This window comes from Vitis vinifera, chromosome 10, assembly GCF_030704535.1.
Source record: "Vitis vinifera cultivar Pinot Noir 40024 chromosome 10, ASM3070453v1".
NCBI classification, from domain to species: Eukaryota; Viridiplantae; Streptophyta; class Magnoliopsida; order Vitales; family Vitaceae; genus Vitis; species Vitis vinifera.
The window spans coordinates 9,947,075-9,967,250 of record NC_081814.1 but is presented as its reverse complement, the minus strand read 5'-3'; the positions used below and the strand labels follow the sequence as shown (position 1 = coordinate 9,967,250).

The following is a 20,176-nucleotide window of genomic DNA, read 5'->3' as shown; positions in this document are numbered from 1 at the left end:
TACACAAACATGACCTAATTTTCCTTTACTTGATCACAAAAGTCAATTGAATTGATTCATCAGTCTAGTTGATGCACCCAAGGAAAAATGAAGAACATATATTTACAATTAGCAAAAATGGGATGTTTTAGATGGGAGGAAAACAACAAGAGAAAGAGACTTCAAGTCCTTCATTCACATTTACATTCTGTATACCAGGGAAATAGAAGTTTATGCCTTCCAAAAAGGAGCAAAAAATAGATTTATATTACTGACTACATCCATCTTTTATCTGCAAATATCAACAAAAGAATAAGACCCACATTTTATGTACTGAAAATTTTTTGTACTAACTGTCTAGACCCTCACCTTGCAAGATGCCCAGATTACTTGGAGCCCTCTAATCAAAGGATACGACTACCATCATGAGTAGTGGTTTCTGGGAGATGAATTGTGATTTTGAACCAGTTTCGGACACATAAGATTATAATGGGAACCATCCAAGTTGTCTGTTTTTGCACTTGTGTGCAACTTGAATCAATACGTTTTTGTTGCCTCTTCCAGTGTACTGACTACTATATAAACATTTTGGCAGAGGGTTATTCTAAGGGGAAATTTCTATGGTGCCCACTGCTTTATTCCACTTAAAGAAGCACCATTTTGATACCTGTCAGTGATGGTTCTCCATGAGATCAGCAAGAGTTATCTTTCCACAGTTGCCACTGTCTAGCCTGTCAAACTTGTTACAGATCTGCGAAATGTCTTTCTCAGATACCTTTCCCAGCTCCTTGAGCTTGTATATGACATATTCTGATTTACTGCATATATAAAACAAGCATAAATACTCGGAAAAAACACAAAAAATAAAAAATAAATAAAAAATCTCATCCCGGCTACTAGGGTTGGCTTCAGCCTAAGAATATAGGATCATATATCTGATAATAAAGGAATCCAGAAAAAGTAAAATGGCAGCAAAAAGCAAAGCCAAAATGACACAATATTTAAAGAACAGAGTCTATAACGGATCCGGAAAATGACAATTCGACGAGCACATGGCAATGCATTTAGTGATTTTAACACATTTGCATTAGTGAGATTGTCCACCTGACAGAAAAAATTCTAGAAGGCATTGAATGACAAATTAGGTGAAGCCTAAATACACATCAGCAGTCACACAAGTGGACACAGAATGTTAGGGCATTCATTTCCACAGAAGTCAACAACATGAATACAAATAAAATCCAAACATAAAAAATTCTGAAGTTCATAGTACAGGATAAGCACTTCCAACTTGATTTGAATATATATGGGCCACTCTATAACTAGATTCCACAGGGATCTCCTCATCATGATAGACAAGCATTGATTGAAAAAACCACCTAAATCATAGGAACAATGGTAATGTACAGCCATTAGGCTGTGATATTTGTGCAGCTATATAGGCAGAAAATAACTTCTGTCCATGCCACTCTGTAAAGCAGCCAACACCAAGGTTGAAGGTGGTCTCTTTAGATAATGCGTCTCAAGATCAAATTGCTTTTGTGTGATGAAAGCAAACCTTAAACACAATTTTTGCAAGCTTTGGTTCAAGAATGAGAAGTGTGGTTGCAAAGGTGATTCATGAATTAGATACAGAAAAGGCTCCTCCTGATCGTGTTGATGAGGAGTTACCTACTTGCTAAGGAAAAGCAGCATTCATGTTCAGTGAAGGAAATCAATTTTGGCTTTCAATCCATTTCTTTAGGGTTGTTAATGGTAATCTTACATGATGCTTTAAATTTTCCAAATGCCTGAGGCAGCATTTTATTTTGGTGGTGTTTAAGTAGGTTCATACCCAGGGAAAACATGGAAGACACTTGATTGGTAGGAAGCCTTGGAGGTCCGGTGCAAAGGAATGGCTTGGGAGAGAAGGTGGAGTGGAAGTTCATTAGTGAGATCAGGTTGAGGGTGTAAGCCCCATTTTGGAGCACCATTTTGACTGCCTAAAACCCCTTTCAGACTGTTAAAAAAGCTTTACAGGGTGTTTGGTTGTACACACACTTCAAAGCAAAAGATGCTTTGGAAAAGACCTTCCAAGAAGAGGTTTTAGAATGTGAAAATTTCTTTACGTATTAAATATGAACCTATTTTTTATAATATATCCTTTTAAAGAAGCATTTCACATTATTCACCAGCAGATATGAAAACAGGCTCTATGAGATGAGTGTTGGCCAAGGCCCCTGATACGGAGGTTTATAATCATATTGTGATGGATATCAATGCTGTCAGAAAGGAAATTACTTTCTTTATTGGAAAGAATCCATCATCATGTCACTCATAACCCGTGGTATGCATGTTTTCCCTGATTGGAATGTGCCAGGTTCTTCCAAGCAAGGTGGCAGACAAATTTTCAAGGAGGTGGTGGGTGAGGTGGGAGGTGAACTGTCAGATCAGTGTAAAACTATATTATAAAATTATCACCAAATAATGATTAGCCTCTCATATCTGCAGGCATTTACTTATTTCTGGAAAAGACAAGGAATCAGAAAAATGGGAAGTGAAAAGCTATCATCCAACCTAAGACATTCCAATCCCATCAGCTAATCTTATAGCAGATTATTTTAGGTCCAGAGCTATCAGGGTGGTAGGATGTCTTAATTGGGTAGTGCCTAGTCAATTAGCTTCCACCACAAAGAACAAATACAAGAATCTTCTAGAAAGAAGAAAGGGTCTTCCAAGTATTTTCTGTTAAAGTACAATGGAGCAAAATAACCTTCACAATGTACTGTATCAATTAATAATATCAACATATTGATATACCTGTGTATGGTAGCCATTGAGAATTAAAATGTTACTTATGATGTATATATTCAAATATTATTTAATACTTATCAAAACAAAATATTCAAAATGCTGCAAAGCAATGGGGAAGCTGAAAAGAAATGACCTTACATCTGACAAAAGCAGTAAGGTGCAGTGTGCAAATTTCTGAGAGGGAATTTTTTACATCCAGAACTGTATTTAATAGTTAGAGTTGAATTTCCCTAATAGATAATTTATAAAATAACCCATCAAGATATTGAAAGTAATACAAAGGGATGAAATTAATGTAACTATTCACTCCTACATTGAACAGGAAGCAACTACGAACAAGTCCTCTCTGAAGCTATCATGCATCTACCCACATACTACCCCTCAAGCAATGAAGAAATCATACTCAGATGAACAACATTTGGCATTTCAATCATACAATTATTTATGGACATGTATAGGGAATTTTCCATAGGTAATCACAAAACCAAAGAGGCCACGAATGAAAGCTCAGGATGTGTAAGAACTGCAAATACCAACCAAACTTAAGAGTCCTGAGTCCCATATTTAAGGTATCATTAGGATAGCATGATTAAGTTTTGACTACTCAAGTTGTAGGCACAACAAATTTGCATATTAGTTTTTTTTTTTTTGATAGGCAAAGATAGAATATGTTAATAATGCCTAATAAAAGGGTGCACAAAGATATACACGTATACAAAGGCACCAAAAGGCCAAACAAAGCAAAGGGAAAAGAGCTACCACCTTTGTACATTCTAACCCACTCCCAAAAGATAAGCATGAAAGCTTGCTTGATTGCTTGGTCCTCTTTTTCATTGTTTTCAAAAGCTCTTTTATTTCTTTCTTTCCGGATAATCCAAAATAAAAACACAAAGAAGTAGCTCTCTAAGCTTTCTTCCTCTTCTTATGACAAAAGATTCATGCCAACTTAAGAGGGTCTCTCTCACAATGGAATGCATCACCCATTCTATCCCAAAAAGAGCATAACAAGATGCCACAACATGACTGCTTTTGAACAATGAAGAAGGATATGATCAACTCTTTCTTCGTCTCCTTTGCACAAATAGTATCTATTTGGTATTCCACATTCCTTCCTTTTAAGGGATTCCAGCATCAAAATTCTCCCCCATGTAGCTTCCCACCCTCACAGGAACCCAAGTACTCCAAACCGTGCTTGCAAGGAACGCCTCTAAACTATCAGTGGAAAAGGAGGAATAAAGAAACTTAACAGAGAAATTACCACAATTTGTGTTATACCAAATCATCTCATCCTTTAAGCCATTGCAAATCAACTATGCCTATAATTTCTTGAAAAAGGCCTCTAGATTGCCTAGTTCCCAATCATGGATCTATTTTACAAACCTCATGCTCCAACATCCACCCTCCTCAATCTGCTCCCACATCTCTGCTACCCATGCATCTTTGATAGATGCTACCGACAATAGCATGGGACAAGACTCCCTTAAGGACTCATCCCCACACCACCTATTAGTGCAAAACTGAACCTTATGACCCTTTCCCACCCTGAAGACAGTTCTACTTTTAAAGCCTTCCCACTACTTCTGATAGCTTTTCACATTTCCACTCCATACCCTACCCTCACTTCTCTAGAGCAACCTCCTATCTTCCTCTTCCTCCCCAAACTAATATTTAGTATGACTGAATATTATTCATAAGAACTCATGTGTTTGATAATCAATATGTTGATTCTTGAAAATTCACTGCTTAGAATATGGAGTTGATGGTGCTATCAATGGTTTTCTATCCGCATGCATTCACTTTTGCCCATAGTGAAGTTTCTGGAAAATGGATTCTAACCTAAACATAAATGCATTTGAGAAACATCCAAGCAGTAAGAAAAACTTGCATTTTAAATTATAACACAAGGCACTTTCTACTATGTTATTTATAGGAAGAAACTGCTCGACAGGTTGATTTAGAGTACCATTTACATACCTATAAGCCAGAATAGGATTTCTTCATTCCAAACATCCTACTTATCTGTAATATTACTCATCATTATTTATCTATTACATTTACTCTTCTCATTGCCTATCGGATGTATTGAACTTTGGGAATGAACAAAGAATGAAAGTGCATCTTGGTAACGCAATTTTTTGGATGCAAAATTTCACAAGTTCAATCTTCTCTTTCCTAACTATTATTTCTCATTGGACCATAATAAGGAATCAAATGGGATTGATCAAAATTTCATATACATAACTTATGATAATACATGCATGTAAGATGGATTGGAGTTACATAAAGAATCTTTTTCTTTAGACCGTTACCTATTGTGATATTGTGATAAGAAGGCCTTTCTATATGGATTATAAAAATTTATAGAGAGAGCACAACCAATGTATACTTGGAATGCGCAAAAAGAAAGCACAAAAAAAGGAAGAGAAAAAGGGCCAAAACACCCTAGACTCTGCTATTACACAAACAACTAATTGAACTCTATAAAACATCCTCTCCTATCTGCAGACCTACCCTCTGTCCATGCATGCAGAGACATCAAAACAAAACATTCTTAATTCATTTTGGTGGAATGTGGGTCACTAAAACCTGATATCATCATCCCATAAAATTTGTGTATTAGATAGGAGTGAATCAATAAATCAAAGGATTCAATTTTGATGCATCCATCAGTATAAATCTCATTAACAAACAATCAAGTGATTTAAACTCTTCTATAATAAGGTTTGGAGGAATTAAAACCAGATGATGGTGCCATTGACTTACAAAGGGAAACATTGTGGCCTTCTGCAAAAATGGAAATGAATTTTTTTTCTTTTTTTCTATAGTAACTTTCATCAACTACCACAATTCTGATTTGATCTTTTAGATTGATCAAATTTTTTACATTTAGCATAATAACAAATCTTCATATAATTCTACAGATATGTACATATATATATACTCAAGCTCCTGATCTATTAAAAATAGTCATAATTGATTAACCCATATATCATCTTTCTGCATGCCCAGAGGCACCTATCTCATGTTTTACCAATTTGTACTGTTATAAGCTAGGATATGGTCTCTAGAGCCTCTAGAGGTTCTATAGATTTAGGCTCTACCTATTCTTAAATTTGATTTAAGAATAATTAGAGTAATTTTGGAAAAGACTTCAAAGAAGTAAATCACCAGCTCTTGATTTCTTCCTCTATCTCTAAAATCTCTTAACTTACAAAATTTCCAACCAAACTCTTTTCAGTTTTTTGACAACATAATTTCTCTCAACTTGTTAATGATCATGCACATACATAACATGTACCACCACATCCAAAAAAGGTAAAAGGAACCAACACTTTACTATGACAATCCTTTTTGAGAAATACAAGAGAGAAAGCCAAAAGGTATGCTTCTATAACTAGATAACCAGCACTTGAAACCATCTTTGCACTGGATGATTTGATATCTTAATGATCCATACCTTATTGTGGAGAGCAAGTAAGGGGGTTCCAGATTATGAAAGTTAAATGAAGCTAAGACTCCTAAGTTGGAATGTTCGTGGAGCCAATGACAGATCCAAAAGAAGGGTTATTAAGGCAGTGATCAGAAGTCAGAGGGTGGATCTTTTTTGTCTTCAGGAGACCAAAATTCAGACATTGTCGGAGGATCTGGTGAGAAGTTTGGGTTCTGGTATGTGGTCAAATTGGGTGGCCTTGGACGCCTTGGGCTCTGCGGGAGGGATGCTGGTGTGTTGGGATAAAAGGTCTCTGGAGGTGGTGGAGACGGAGGTGGGGAAGTTTTCAGTCTCATGTAGGATTAGGAATGTGGAAGATGGGCTAACCTGGATATTTACTGGTGTGTACGGGCCTTTCTCCAAAGAAGATAGAGATTGTTTATGGAAAGAGCTAGGGGCGATCAGAGGCTTGTGGGAAGATCCGTGGTGTTTAGGGGGTGACTTCAATGTCATCTTGTCCCAGAGGGAAAGGAGTAGACAGGGAAGGTTGACTAGTGCTATGAGAAGTTTTGTCCAAACTGTTGATGAGTTAGAACTTCTTGATCTTCCTATGCAAGGGGGTGTTTTCACTTGGAGTGGGGGCAGGAATAATCAATCCTGGGCTAGACTAGATAGGTTTCTTGTGACTCAGCAGTGGCTAGATATGTTTAGTGGGGTCGCCCAATGCAGACTGCATAGACTTACTTCCGATCACTTTCCTATTTTGTTGATGGGTGGTGGGATGAGGAGGGGCCCTACCCCGTTTAGATTCGAGAATATGTGGCTGAAAGTAGACGACTTTAATGGTCTTCTCCGGGGGTGGTGGCAGGGGATTGAGGTGAGAGGGAGGGCCAGTTTCAAATTGGCCTCTAAGCTGAAGATATTGAAGCAAAAAATTAAAGTTTGGAATAGGGAGATGTTTGGAAGGCTGGAAGTTAACAAAAATTCTGCCCTCCAGCAATTGGAGTATTGGGATGGAGTGGAGAGCGAGAGGAGCCTGTCTATAGCTGAAACTGAGCAGAAAAAAAACGCCAAGGATGCCTTCTACAAATGGGTGCTTATGGAAGAAGTTCATTGGAGGCAGAAGTCAAGGGAGCTATGGCTCAAGGAAGGGGATAGGAATATTGGTTACTTTCATCGGATGGCTAATGCCCACCGTAGGAATAATTCCCTGGATAGGATTATGATTAATGGGGAGTGGCTGACTGAGGATCAAGAGGTGAGGGAGGGGATTGTGAATGCCTTTCAGAACTTACTCTTAGAAGAGCCGGGGTGGAGAGCAGATATTGAGGGGCTGCATCTCAATCAACATAATTTCCGGGAAGCTGAAGACTTGGAGATGCCTTTTTCTGAGGGGGAAATCCATTTCGCCTTGATGGAAATGAGGGGAGACAAAGCTCCAAGCCCGGATGGATTCACAGTGGCTTTTTGGCAAGAATGTTGGGATTTTGTGAAGGAGGAGGTGGTGGATCTGTTTAAGTAATTCTATGAGCATGGGTCCTTTGCCAAATGTCTCAACACTACCTTTCTAGTCCTTATTCCTAAGAAAGGAGGTGCTGAAGACTTAGGGGATTTCAGGCCCATCAGTTTGCTTGGGGGTTTGTACAAACTCTTGGCCAAAGTCCTAGGGAATAGGCTAAAGAAGGTGCTAGATATGGTGGTCTCAGTAGACCAAAATGCTTTTGTGAGAGGAAGACAAATTTTGGATGCTTCTCTAGTTGCTAATGAGGTGATTAATTATTGGCACAAAAGAAAAGAGAACGGGCTGATATGCAAGTTGGACATTGAAAAAGCCTATGATAGCATCAACTGGAAGTTTCTTATGAAGGTGCTTCCGAAGATGGGCTTTGGGTCTCGTTGGATGGATTGGATGTGGTGGTGTATTTCAACTGCTAAATTCTCCATCTTAATCAATGGGGTGCCTGCCGGTTTCTTTTCGAACTCAAAGGAGTTGCGGCAAGGAGACCCTCTCTCTCCGTATCTCTTTGTCTTGGGTATGGAAGTGTTTAGCACCCTTCTTAGACGGGCTGGTGAGGGGGATTTTCTTTCCGGTTGTAGGCTTCGGGGGAGAGGGGGTGAGGAGCTGACTGTCTCCCATCTCCTTTTTGCTGACGACACAATCATTTTCTGCAAAGCTAGAAGAGAGCAGTTAACCAATCTAAGCTGGATCTTGGCGTGGTTTGAGGCGGCTTCCGGCCTCAGAATTAATCTTGCCAAGAGTGTTCTAATTCCTGTTAGGGAAGTGGATGAGCTGGAGGAGTTGGCGGCTGAGCTAGGATGCAGATTGGGGGCTTTACCCACTGTCTATTTGGGGCTACCCCTTAGAGCCCACCATAAAACCTCTTCTTCCTGGGATGGGGTGGAAGAGAGAATGAGAAGAAGACTAGTCTAGTGGAAAAGACAATACATCTCGAAGGGGGGAAGAATTACTCTTATTAAGAGCACTTTGGCCAGCATACCCATCTACCCTTCTATCCCTTATCCACATTCCTAAGTCTGTTGCAAAAAGGATTGAAAAAATTCAAAGAGATTTCCTTTTGGGGGGGAGCTTGGAGGGGAAAGCTCACTTAATTAACTGGAAGGTGGTCTGCAGCCCTAAGGAGGAGGGTGGATTAGGCATCCGAAAGATAGACTTGTTGAACAAAGCCTTGCTGGGCAAATGGGTTTGGAGATATGCCTATGAGAAGAATAATCTTTGGAAAACGGTGATAGGGGTGAAATATGGTCAAGAGGGGTGTGGGTGGAGGACTAAGGAAGTTTGTGGGTCTTATGGAGTGGGATTGTGGAAGGAGATCATGAAGGAGGCTGATTGGTGCTGGGAGAGCATTGATTTTAAGGTAGGGAAGGGGACTAGAGTTTTGTTCTGGACGGATAAGTGGTGTGGCAATGAGGCGCTTTCACAAACTTTTCCACAGCTGTTTACCTTGGCGGGTCATAGGAATGCCAAAGCAAGTGAAGTGTGGGACTCTAGCCTGGGTCAAGGAGGTTGGAATCTCAACTTGGTTAGAGATTTCAATGATTGGGAGCTAGATCAAATAGGAGATATGCTGAATCTGCTGAGGGACTTCAAGACTTCTCCTGAGGAGGATTCAGTGAGATGGAAACGGGAAGGCAATGGTGTTTTTGGGGCTAAGGGTGCTTACAAAATGCTGATTGGCTCCTCAGCCTGTGCTTTTCCGAACAGACGTATTTGGATGGATAAGGTCCCAACAAAAGTGTCTTTTTTTGCTTGGGAAGCTTCGTGGGGGAAGATCCTCACCTTGGATAAGCTTCAAAGAAGGGGGTGGCAGCTCCCTAATCGGTGTTTTTTGTGTGGCTGTGAAGAGGAAAATGCGAATCACATTCTTTTACATTGTACAGTGGTTAAGACTCTTTGGGAGATTGCCCTCGCCATTTTTAGAGTTCAGTGGGTGTTCCCAGAGTCAGTTAAAGAGGTGTTACTTAGTTGGAGGGGTTCTTTTGTGGGGAAAAAAAAAAAAAAAAGATTTGGATTTCCATCCCGTTGTGCATATTTTGGACAGTTTGGAAGGAAAAGAATAGGTTAGCTTTCAGGGGGGGGGGGGGGGGTCATTAGATATTCAGAAATTCAAAAAAAAATTTGTATGTAACTTGTGGAGTTGGGCTAGGGTGTACATTGGTGAGGAAACCTATTCTCTCTTAGGCTTTTTGGAGTGGCTTGCGGCCACTTGAGGGTGGGCGAGGTTTCTCCCCTCTTTTCTTTCAGCTCTTTGTTTTGGGCTTTTGTGTATACCCCCTGTATACATGCAGCTTTTTAGCCTTTTCTAATATATTTTGTTGTTTATCTATCAAAAAAATGATCCATACCTTATTGGCAACAACTTTTGTATTCATTGCCACAAAGCAAGCAAAACCCTCCTACACAACTAAAACAAATTTTCTATTTGTTGTCACAAGCAAAAAACCTGTGTTTCTTCTGGTAAAATATCTCAGTTGCTATAAAGCAAGTAGCAACGGCTTTTGTATTTATTGCCCTATATTTCTTCTAGAAAATCTCCTAGTTGCTTTAAAGAGATTATTTAACTAGAGAATCTGGTTCATATATAAATTGCTTATCTAGAAGTTCGATGTAAGAATATATAAGATAACTATCCAGATGTTTTGGGATCATCAAAGATTTGACCTCTTAAACTCTGTTAGTAACTCAGTTTTATTCACGTGGAGATCCACCATAACCAGTGAAGAATCTAGAAATCACTAGGCAAGGTCGTTGAAAACATGAAGTTTGAAGTGAAACAAATGCATTCCTACCATCAAGTTCATTAGACAGAAGCCAGATGTGTCCATAACATTTCAAGAATTCTCTTAGTTAAACTCAAGCCAATAACACAAAATAAATCTACAGAATAAAAATAAACGAAAAATACAAAGAAGAACAAGTGCATACCTCACAAAACCATTGTTGTCAATGTCAGCAGCAAGAAACTCAGCAACAGTCATGTCCTGACCAAGCACCCATTTTGCCATCTTCCTATGCCGCTTATCAACTCTTGCCTCTGCCAAGTAAAGAAATGCTCTAGCAACAGCAAGTGTTGACACAAGCAACCAAATTGATGCAAAAATGCGGCCGGGCATAGACTTAAATGCCCGATCCCCATATCCAACTGTGGTAACTGACATGACAGAGAGATAAAATGAATCCAACCAGTCAAGCTCCTCCACAAAATGCATAACACCCACACCAATTCCAATACAAAGAACCACAACCCCCAATGCTAAAGCCACTTTCATCCGAATCCTCATTCTCCCCTTCTTCACATCAATTATATAGGATCCAGTATCGCGCTGTCCCACACCCTTAGCACTCCTAAGAAGATAATTCTCTTGCAAATCAAGCACATAACTAACCATCCCACTAAGCAATATGTCAATAAACCCGAAACCCACCAACACAAACAAAATGGAAAACAACTTGGTGGAAGTACTAACAGGGGTGATATCACCATACCCAATTGTGCACATTGTCACAATACAAAAATACAATGCATCAACAACCGGGTGTGTCTCATCTGCGGAGAAATCATCGCGATTAAACCAGTAAATGGCAATACCAAGCAACAAATAGACAACAAGAAGAACAAAACCCTGCCTAACAATGGAGGGCGACCTGAATTGGGGTCTGGGCCCAGAAGGGTGTTGGAAATCGTTGATGACAGCCATGGCGGGGGCGGTTTTGGAGCGATGGAGATTGGTTTTGGAGCGATGGAGATTGGTTTTGGGCCAATTGGATTGGGGGTCGACCAACCATGGTTGTAGTTGGGGCTGTAAGAGTGGGTCTTGGTCAATGGAAGAGGAGGTCTTGGGGGAGTTTATGGTTAGGGTTAGGGCGTCGATGAGAAGAGGAGAAGAGTCGCTGGGGGATGAAGAAGAAGGGCCGAAGATGAGACGGTCTTTGAACTCAGAAGGGGTGAGAGGGAGAGCCACTTCGTCCTCTTCAGGGAGAGGAAAGAGGGGAGATGGGCGGCTTTTCCTTGGACTCAAGTAAGGGAGTAGGGGCTCGTCCATTTTAGTGTCGGCGTGGTTCGCCGGAAAAAGCAGAGATACGGCGGTTGTGGGAGGAGCGGGGTGACGAATGAAGAGTGAAGAAGACAAAACCAGTTTCAACCGTCCCAATTCAACGAATTCTGGAATTTTGGATCCTTTAAACCAATTAATTCAAATAATTAACACCAATGATATGAGAGAGAGAGAGAGAGAGAGAGAGAGAGAGCGAGAGAGATGGGTGTTTGATTTGGTCTCGTTGTGTGTAACTGACTGGGTGGGAGGACGCAGACGGAGAGGACTGAGTGCAACGACGTCGTTTAGGAAAAAAACTGTAATGTAAGTGGTGAGAGACGTCCCAGTACTCATCACATTCAAATGATTTTTCACTCCAACCATTATTTCTAATCATTGCCCAAATTGGATATTATTATCATCTTTCCCTCTCTCTCTCTCGTAATTATTGGATTTTGGGATCTCATTACTTTCTTAATCTCTCCCTTTTTTTTAATTATTTCAAATGAAATTCCTCATAAATCATATATCATATGATATGATAAGTTACCACTATCTTGTACATTAAATTTAATGATATGTCATATGAGGGCCTGTTTTAACTTTTTATGTGTCCGACACCCTTTCAGCTATTTTTCTCCACCACATCTTTGTATTTTGTAAATGACTATGCTACCCTTCAAAATCAATTACTCCCATGTCAAGTTAAAATGCTGGAAAAATAAAATAAAAAATTATAACTTTTTTCTTTCTTTCTCTCTCCCCTAATCTTCTGCATCTGGTGATGGTGGACAGTGGACGCAGCCTAGAGTGAGACAATCTTGAGCGGGGGCTGATAGTCCACAAAGTCTGAACGCGGCACGATTCCTTGATAGCCACCCATCGCCATCGGCGGTTTGGGGGAGAAAGGGTCCCTCTTTTGACTTGGAAACTTAAATAATAATAGCCACATTTGCCTTTATCCAAATGGCCCCACCCTATGTTTTGTAAAATTGACACTTCAATTAATAATAGCCGCTTCTCAGAGCGACAGAGCAGGGCCTTTTGGACTGCTTCTCTCTTGAAAATATTTTTCAGATACAAAAACATATTTAATCATTTTTTTTTTACGATTAAAATTTTTCTAAAAACGATTTTAATTATTTTTATTAATTTTAAAAAAATTATTTAGTCAAATTCCAAGAAAAAGCAAGTAGAAATCATCCAAATAAATAAATAAAATTTATTAAAAATAAAAATTATTTTTAAAAAATATCTAAAAACTTGGTTAAAAGCAATCCAAATTCTCAAATAAATCATTTTCTGAGACGTCCAAAACTTTGATACTGTTACTGAAAAGTTACCTCAAGCTCAAGCTCAAGCTCAAGCAAACTTCCAAACTCGAGAAGTGGAATATCTAGATATTTACCATCTCTCCATTATTTATCCAAATGATTGCGACATCATCAACATCCCAAATCCTAATAATGGAGACAAAACTCTTTGCTCAATTTGTCAGGGAACTAGTGGTGTAGTGGGGGATCTGGCATGTTTAATCCATACACCTTGCTAATGACTCCATCTGGGTCATTGCAAGTCAAGCTTCTTCTTTACAACTCGTGTTAAACACTTGATCCCAGTGTGTAACCCATGTTTTTTTTGGTTGCCCCCACGATCCCAATCACTCCTAAATTTCAACTCGGCAATCTAACTTCATTCCCTGGCTGGTGGATACAAGCCCATTAACATGAATAAGGTTCTACTCAAGACCCTGTTGCAAGTTCATTTCTTACAAATCTAAACATACCCAACCCATACCCCAAACAGACCAATTGCCCCACTCTCCTTGGCTCTCTTCCTCTTTCATTTTCTCTCTTCCACATAACAGGGATCAGAGAAACCAATTGCCTTTGCACAGGCCGGATATCATGTACCATTTACTGCCAACATTGAACAGCATGCTCTTACCTGCTGTTTGAATTAACCACACCTCCACAATAGAAAACTAAACCTCATGGAATATATGTTGGGAGAAATAGGTAGAAAATCGATACAACAAAGTAGCAGGGAGCAGAGAGTCCGGCAAATTCCACAAACCACCATAGAGGGTATTTGTTGTCTTTAAATATACAACTATGAATAAAGCATTGGTCTTCTTTGATTGTGAAGCATTTCCAATCAAAACTAATCATCATCCTCAAGAACGCTCCTACGCCTCTGGATCTGAATATTTAGAGAAATGCAACAAATGGGTAAAAGATCAGAAGTCTGGCAAATGATGTACAAAAATATGAAAGTGGGTAACAATTTTTAAATGACTTACTGTAACTTTGGTTTGTTTAGTTGTTTGATTGTTAATCTGCTCCAGCAATGAAATGAGCCTTTCTTCAGAAACCTACAAGCCAAAAAGTTATTCAAGCATGAAGCATGGTTATAGTCTCATTTTGACTGACTTCACCTAAAGCGTGCTTTAGAGTGCACTGATGAACAACAGCCCCCCATCTTACCTTTTCAACTATCTGACCCATTTGAGCAGCTCTCAGCAGAACATCTTCAACTCCTCTAGCTTTCTCAGGCTTCACCAAAGCAATCCGAGCAACTATCGAGACAAAATAGCAGTAGACAAAGGAGTCGTGATTCCAAAAATTCATGGTATAAAAATGAAGGATAAAAGGGAAATCAAAGTAGAAAAAAGAAAGCGGGGTATATCGTAGATTCATATTTCAAACCTGTGATCTGTGTGTGCCTATGAGTTTCAAAAAGATGTCTCTCACAGTTGTTAGCATTTTTCTTTCCTTCCTAATTTTTTGTAATATTAATTAAAATTGTCAATTAAACATCACCTCATTAGTTTACAAGGGCAATCCTGACAAGTAAAAGTTTCAATATGTAGTGTGTTGGTCTAATTGAATGGTGCTTTTTTTGGTTGACATTTGTAACAAAAACTTTGATGTGGAGTTTGTTGGTCTACTTCAAAATAGTGCCTTCTTAAAATTGAAATTTGGCACTGATTTTTAAGTTCCAATTTTCTTTCATTAATTGTTCAGTGAGCATTCCTCTGTTTTCCTTCCCCTCAAACCCCCTAGGTCAGGGTATGGAGCCACTTTCGGTCGAGTTTAGCTTTCAAGCATCTTGGACATGTCGAAGTAAACACTTGTTGTGCTTACCAAAGCAGGAGTCACCACTTCCAACATCCAAGATAACTCAAAGTTAACATCACCTCTAGACTTCAACAGGCAGGCACTCGATTTTACGGTATAGACGCTTATGACCTCCCCCTCTATGCCTTGCGCTAATGATTCCTCTAGCATTACGAACTTTACCACAACGATGTTGTCCATAGATCAAATTATTTCATGGATTGGATTTCACTTGACTGTCTACAGCTCTATTGCGTGTGCTCGGGGTAGAAGTTTTGTATAAACGTATCGCCATGCTATTAAGTATTTTGATTTAAGTTCTTTACTTTCTAAGAGGTGGAAGAGAATAACTCGGTTGAAGCGTAATGATCATACGTCTGTAATACATTGTATGTCCCATAATAGGTCCCATTCTTCTACCCTTTCCCGAGAGTCGATGACTATTCATAGCTATTACCTTGACACCAAAGAAGAGTTCGACCCAATGCTTTATTTCTGTCCTAGTTGATCCTAATTCGACATTAGAAGTATATTGATTTTTCCCCAATAACCGAATACTTTTGTCTGTAAATACTGCATATTTGATTCCATTCATAAATCTATTTTCTTCCCTATGAGTTCTAGTCTCAATAAGAATACTAGAAGATAAGTTACAAGGATCTAGTGGACATCTCACTGGTCTCTGTCAATCGAGAAGTTATCTCCAGTTGTTTATGGAGAAGTTAGGTACGCTTTAACTTAAGATTAGAAAAATATAACTTATCCTTATTTATATAGAAACGCTCGAGACTCATTTGATAAATTTTCATTTGTTTTTGGCTTTAGCAAGAAGTTTTTTATTAAACATGAAATAGCTTCCTACATAAGCCAAAATAGAACTTCTACATGAAGTAACATTTTATTTGCTTCCATATTAAGCTCCTTTCTAAGTCATAAAGCTCTTTAAATAAAATCAGCCAAATAAACTTGGGTTCCTATTTTATGGTTTTTTTCATTTGAGTAAGTGAAAACACACTTTTCCCTTTTGGCGTCTCATAAGTTAAACCAAGCAATTCTTTTATCTAAGTTGGTGCCAACACAACAGATGCACAACATCTTGTTCAGCTTCTCTTCAAAATCCTACAGCTCTAATTGGAGTAGTCAACTTATTTGAAACACATGCAAATATATTTGGCTTCTCATAAGTTAATCCAAGCAATTATTTTATCTAAGTTGGTACCAACACAACAGATGCACATCTTGTTCAGCTTCTCTTCAAAATCCTACAGCTCTAACTGGAGTAGTCAACTTATTTGAAACACATGCAAATATACATATCCAAGCCACCAAAAACTGAAACAGGGAAAGGCCTATTGATCTGTTTATGAGAAACAGAAACAGAAAATCTCAAGCATTCAAGATAGAGGACCATCATACTAGGGTGTTGCTTATAGGCATCAAATGGGAATACCATTGGTACTTATCTTTTCCATGGACAAAGAAATTTCAAACACAAGGAAAAGAAAAAAAATGAAAATAATTTAAAGACCTATCTAAGGAATGACTTTATTTTTATTTATTGACAAAACTATACATTGTACTTGAATGCCGTCTTCTTCAAACTAGTGAACAAATCTAGTCTCCATCAACAACCATAGTGACCAGTTATAAATTAAACTTCATAAAAAAAAAAAACTTTCATTTATATTGTGTCCATGCCTTAAGAATACATCACCAAAAATGCTACCTAAAATTACTTGTCCGAAACGCCTAATGGCAAATTTATTAACAAAATAAACTAAGTATAGAATCAGATGCCAACCTAGACAAGTGGTAAGCAAATCCTTTGGGGCAACATACATACTAACAAAATAATTCAAACTTACGTCTTTCTCGTGCTTCAGAAGATAGAATCTGACTCAGCATCATTTGCCTTCGTTCATCTGCCTCCCTAGATTAATTACTTGAAAATTTCAGATCAAATTTAAAGAGAGAGATGCTATCTACACAAGATCCTAAATATGCAAAAAAAAAAAATATAAGTGCTGCTACTAGCAGTTCTCAAACCAACCTTTTGGCATCTTCCTGGGCTTTCTGCTGTTCAGAGTTTTGGTGATTTCCCTATTTATCAGTAAGTTTGGTTAGTAGTCAGATATAAAAGCACAAAAAAATAACATCAATTTATTGATGCAACAGAAATTATATATATATATATATATTTTTTTTTGATAAGTAAACAGAAATTATATATATTCAAAGAGGTAATTCCGTACAACGCCATGTTGAGCCATTAACTCCTGCATCCTTCTTTGTCTGATAGCTTCTAATTCAGGATCAGCCTAAATTCAAAAGAAAAGAGGGGTAAAAAAGACAAAAGAAGAGGAAAAACAAAAGATTATTAGTATGATTTCCGAAACCCAGCATCAAATTAAAGTTAAAAGTCTGAATTTATTTCCCAGCTGAAGCAAAATGATATCGGCTGTATGGAATCAAGTAAACTAGATCTGAGATCATGAACTTCAGTATTGCTTCATTAATATTTATACATATAAAGTAATTATAAACAAACAAAATTTCATAACTCACAATAAGAAAAACAAAAGGCAAAAAACAAAAAATCCCTCTCTTCAGATCACAATCATGCAACACCCTGGCAATCCGAACATTCCTAAAGAGAGAGCATGGGCATTGAGTTGGAACAGTGATTGAACAACCAATTTCACCTACAAATGCAAATATCTAAAATACCCAACTGAAAGATTATCTCGTTCTGAAGTCCTTCCTTGCTTTTATTTAAATGTTTCCTTTCAATTTCTCTCCTGAAAACTTGCCATATGCCCACCAAAACAGTGCCTTAGTTTTTCAAACAGAGTCATCTAAACAAAATCAAAATTAACATTTTAAATGCTGCGCAAAACAAAATCTCACTTCAATATCCATCCACTCTATAATTCAATTTTACAAAAAGCATCACAAACAAAAGAATCAGTGCAAAATACGAAATTGTATAATACAGGTGAAACATTTACTTCATAGATCGTCAACATCGTAAAATCGAAAGCAACAGAAAATGTGAAATCCAGAACAGAAACCAGTAACAACTGAAGCTAAAACCCTAATCCTATTTTGTAGCCAAGAAACCTGAGTAAGCCAAGACAATTAAAATCTGAAACAATTTTAAAAGGATAACCCGACGTCACCCAATCTGAGTAGTCGGAATGGTCCTAAACAAAGAAAATTGACAGACACAAAATTTAAAATTATCTTCTGTTTTTCCGTAATTTTTCGGAAACAAGACGGAGTAGGCAAAGTCAAAAAATCAAAATGGATTACCATTTTTCCAAGAGATGGAGTAAGGAGAGAGGTGATCTTGATCCCGGATGATCAAACTAATAGCTGGTTTGTTTTCCCAGGAAAGTGAAGGAAAATTTTTAGGTTTTAAGGGTAGCGTTTGAGAGACGCGAACTGTGGGCCCAGTGCGAAGGGTAGTGGAGATAATCAAGGCCCATGTCTGCTCTGAGTAGCCCAGATCAAGTAGCCGGCCCACCATGTATACTATATAGATGGAAATCATGGAAGAGAAAAGTGCTTATCTAATTTTTTTTTTCCTAAAATGTCCTTATCATTTCAACTATATCCATTTAAGTCATTCCAATTAATATTTAAAAATTAAATATTTATAAATTTAAAATAATAACAAATATTAATTCGAATTTTTTGTTACAATTTAATTAATTTATATAGCATTCTCATATTTAATTAATTCATATAATATTTCTAAGGTTTCTCTTTAAAAATATTATCATAATTTAATTAAAATAATTTTATCATGAAAAGTTATATACTATTACCGAATTTCCGGAAAAAAAATGGTTGATTTATTTTCTATCATTATTTTAGATAATTAAAAATATTGACTCGTATTTTTGACTTATTTGTGAGAATTTGATTTTAGAAAAGATTTGGGTTTTTTTTTTATTTGTGAAAATTTGATTTTTAGAAATAAAAAATAATAAATTGGGGTGATCATTTATTTTTGTTTTGTTTTTAAAGAGAAAATAATTTTTTTCAATAAAAAAAATCCCTATATGTGACTCCTAGAAAGGAAAACTAAGTTCGTAAAAAAATAATATCGTGATAAGTTATAACACTCCTCTAAATTCTAAAATTAGGTCTTTATTAATCCATTAAGACAAGTATGACAATCAACTAATTAAAAGAAAATATGTCATGTGAACAATGACAAGTGTAAAAAATATGTCACATGTATATCAATCGACAAGCAAAAATCAATCATTTATTTAATAAGCAAAATAGATAAAATTAATAATTAAAAGAAAATATCATGTATTTTAAACCCACTGCTATCCAATTTATTTATACATAAATTAATTCTATTTTTTTAATCATCATAGAAAGTGTTCTTCTAAATCTCAATGAATTTCATTATTCTTTGAATTATAGAATTTATTCATGTTTATTAGAAATCGAGAAAACCGGGAAACTTATTTAAATCATTATTCGTATATATTTATAACATGATTGAGGCTTGATTTTAATTTAATTAATTACTAATAAGCTTGGTTGGAAACGAAATTAGGTGAGCTCATTTACTATATATAACAAAGGAGGGGGTCACATGGATGATGAGAGTATTTTTGTACCTTTCATAAAGAAATCATTTTGCTTTCATATTTTCGATGTAAGCCATGTTTTGTCATTATTTTCATGCCATGTCACTCACATATAAATTCAATAAAAAAATAAAAAAATGAGACTTATATCCAACGTGGATTTACTAATAAAGAATCACAAAATTAATATCATCCAAGGGTTAAAATCTCCCTTTCAATAAATTTTTGTAAGTTAGCATTTTGGACATTCAATTAAATCTATTAATTTACTAGGGTATTCCTTATTTTCCCAAAATATTGTGTCTCGTGTGGTCTTATTGTAAGTAAGCAAATTAAATATTTAATTTTCCCAATTAACTATTTTTATATATTTTATTTAAATAAGTGAAATTCATGAATCTACGTAGGAATTTTTAGTTGTATATTAGAAAATTATTAATTTTTTTACACATTTTTTTTGTAATATATTATTTTATAAATTTATTAAATTATTAATCTATTACATTGACCCCAACCAGTAAAAAAACACTATTTAATCAAAGTTAACAATTTATCGACTAGTAAAAAAACCCTTTTATAAAAAAATAAATTAAATTTAATAACTTTGTCAAACTTATATTCAAATTAGCCATTTTTATTACCATGCAGAGTCATATGAATAAAACATATATTTAAAAAAAAAATTGAAA

General features: G+C 36.9%; 2 protein-coding genes across 3 annotated transcripts; both read right to left on the bottom strand.

Moving 5' to 3' along the window:
* Positions 1-12,083, bottom strand: LOC100262340 (two-pore potassium channel 3). 2 transcript variants are annotated; one of them, XR_786748.3, is made up of 3 exons: positions 10,647-12,083; positions 349-797; positions 1-271 (listed from the first exon to the last, which is right to left on the bottom strand). XR_786748.3 is itself a non-coding variant. In XM_010657333.3 (2 exons), exons 1-2 carry the CDS (start codon positions 11,762-11,764, stop codon positions 650-652), a joined length of 1,266 nt encoding a protein of 421 aa, XP_010655635.1. In that variant the 5' UTR covers positions 11,765-12,083; the 3' UTR covers positions 1-649. The 2 variants fall into 2 exon arrangements, 1 of the variants encoding a protein (XP_010655635.1); XM_010657333.3 differs by having other exon boundaries at positions 1-797.
* A 1,649-nt stretch (positions 12,084-13,732) lies between these two features.
* Positions 13,733-18,393, bottom strand: LOC100245316 (uncharacterized). The gene is made up of 7 exons (XM_002274007.5): positions 18,187-18,393; positions 17,127-17,192; positions 16,925-16,974; positions 16,740-16,804; positions 14,242-14,333; positions 14,058-14,129; positions 13,733-13,957 (listed from the first exon to the last, which is right to left on the bottom strand). The coding sequence occupies exons 1-7, from the start codon at positions 18,187-18,189 to the stop codon at positions 13,919-13,921; spliced, it is 387 nt and encodes a 128-aa protein (XP_002274043.1). The 5' UTR covers positions 18,190-18,393; the 3' UTR covers positions 13,733-13,918.
* Positions 18,394-20,176: the final 1,783 nt, after the last annotated feature.

Bases quoted from the DNA above. Each gene is read 5' to 3' on its own strand.
- LOC100262340 (XM_010657333.3), bottom strand. From the start codon at position 11,764: ATGGACGAGCCCCTACTCCCTTACTTGAGTCCAAGGAAAAGCCGCCCA. The intron at 798-10,646 runs GTATGCACTTGT...TTATATATGCAG, and splicing joins GACAACAATGGTTTTGTGAG to TAAATCAGAATATGTCATAT.
- LOC100245316 (XM_002274007.5), bottom strand. The intron at 14,334-16,739 runs GTAAGTTTGAAT...TTGTCTCGATAG, and splicing joins TTCTGAAGCACGAGAAAGAC to TTGCTCGGATTGCTTTGGTG. The intron at 14,130-14,241 runs GTAAGATGGGGG...TTTGGCTTGTAG, and splicing joins TGGGTCAGATAGTTGAAAAG to GTTTCTGAAGAAAGGCTCAT.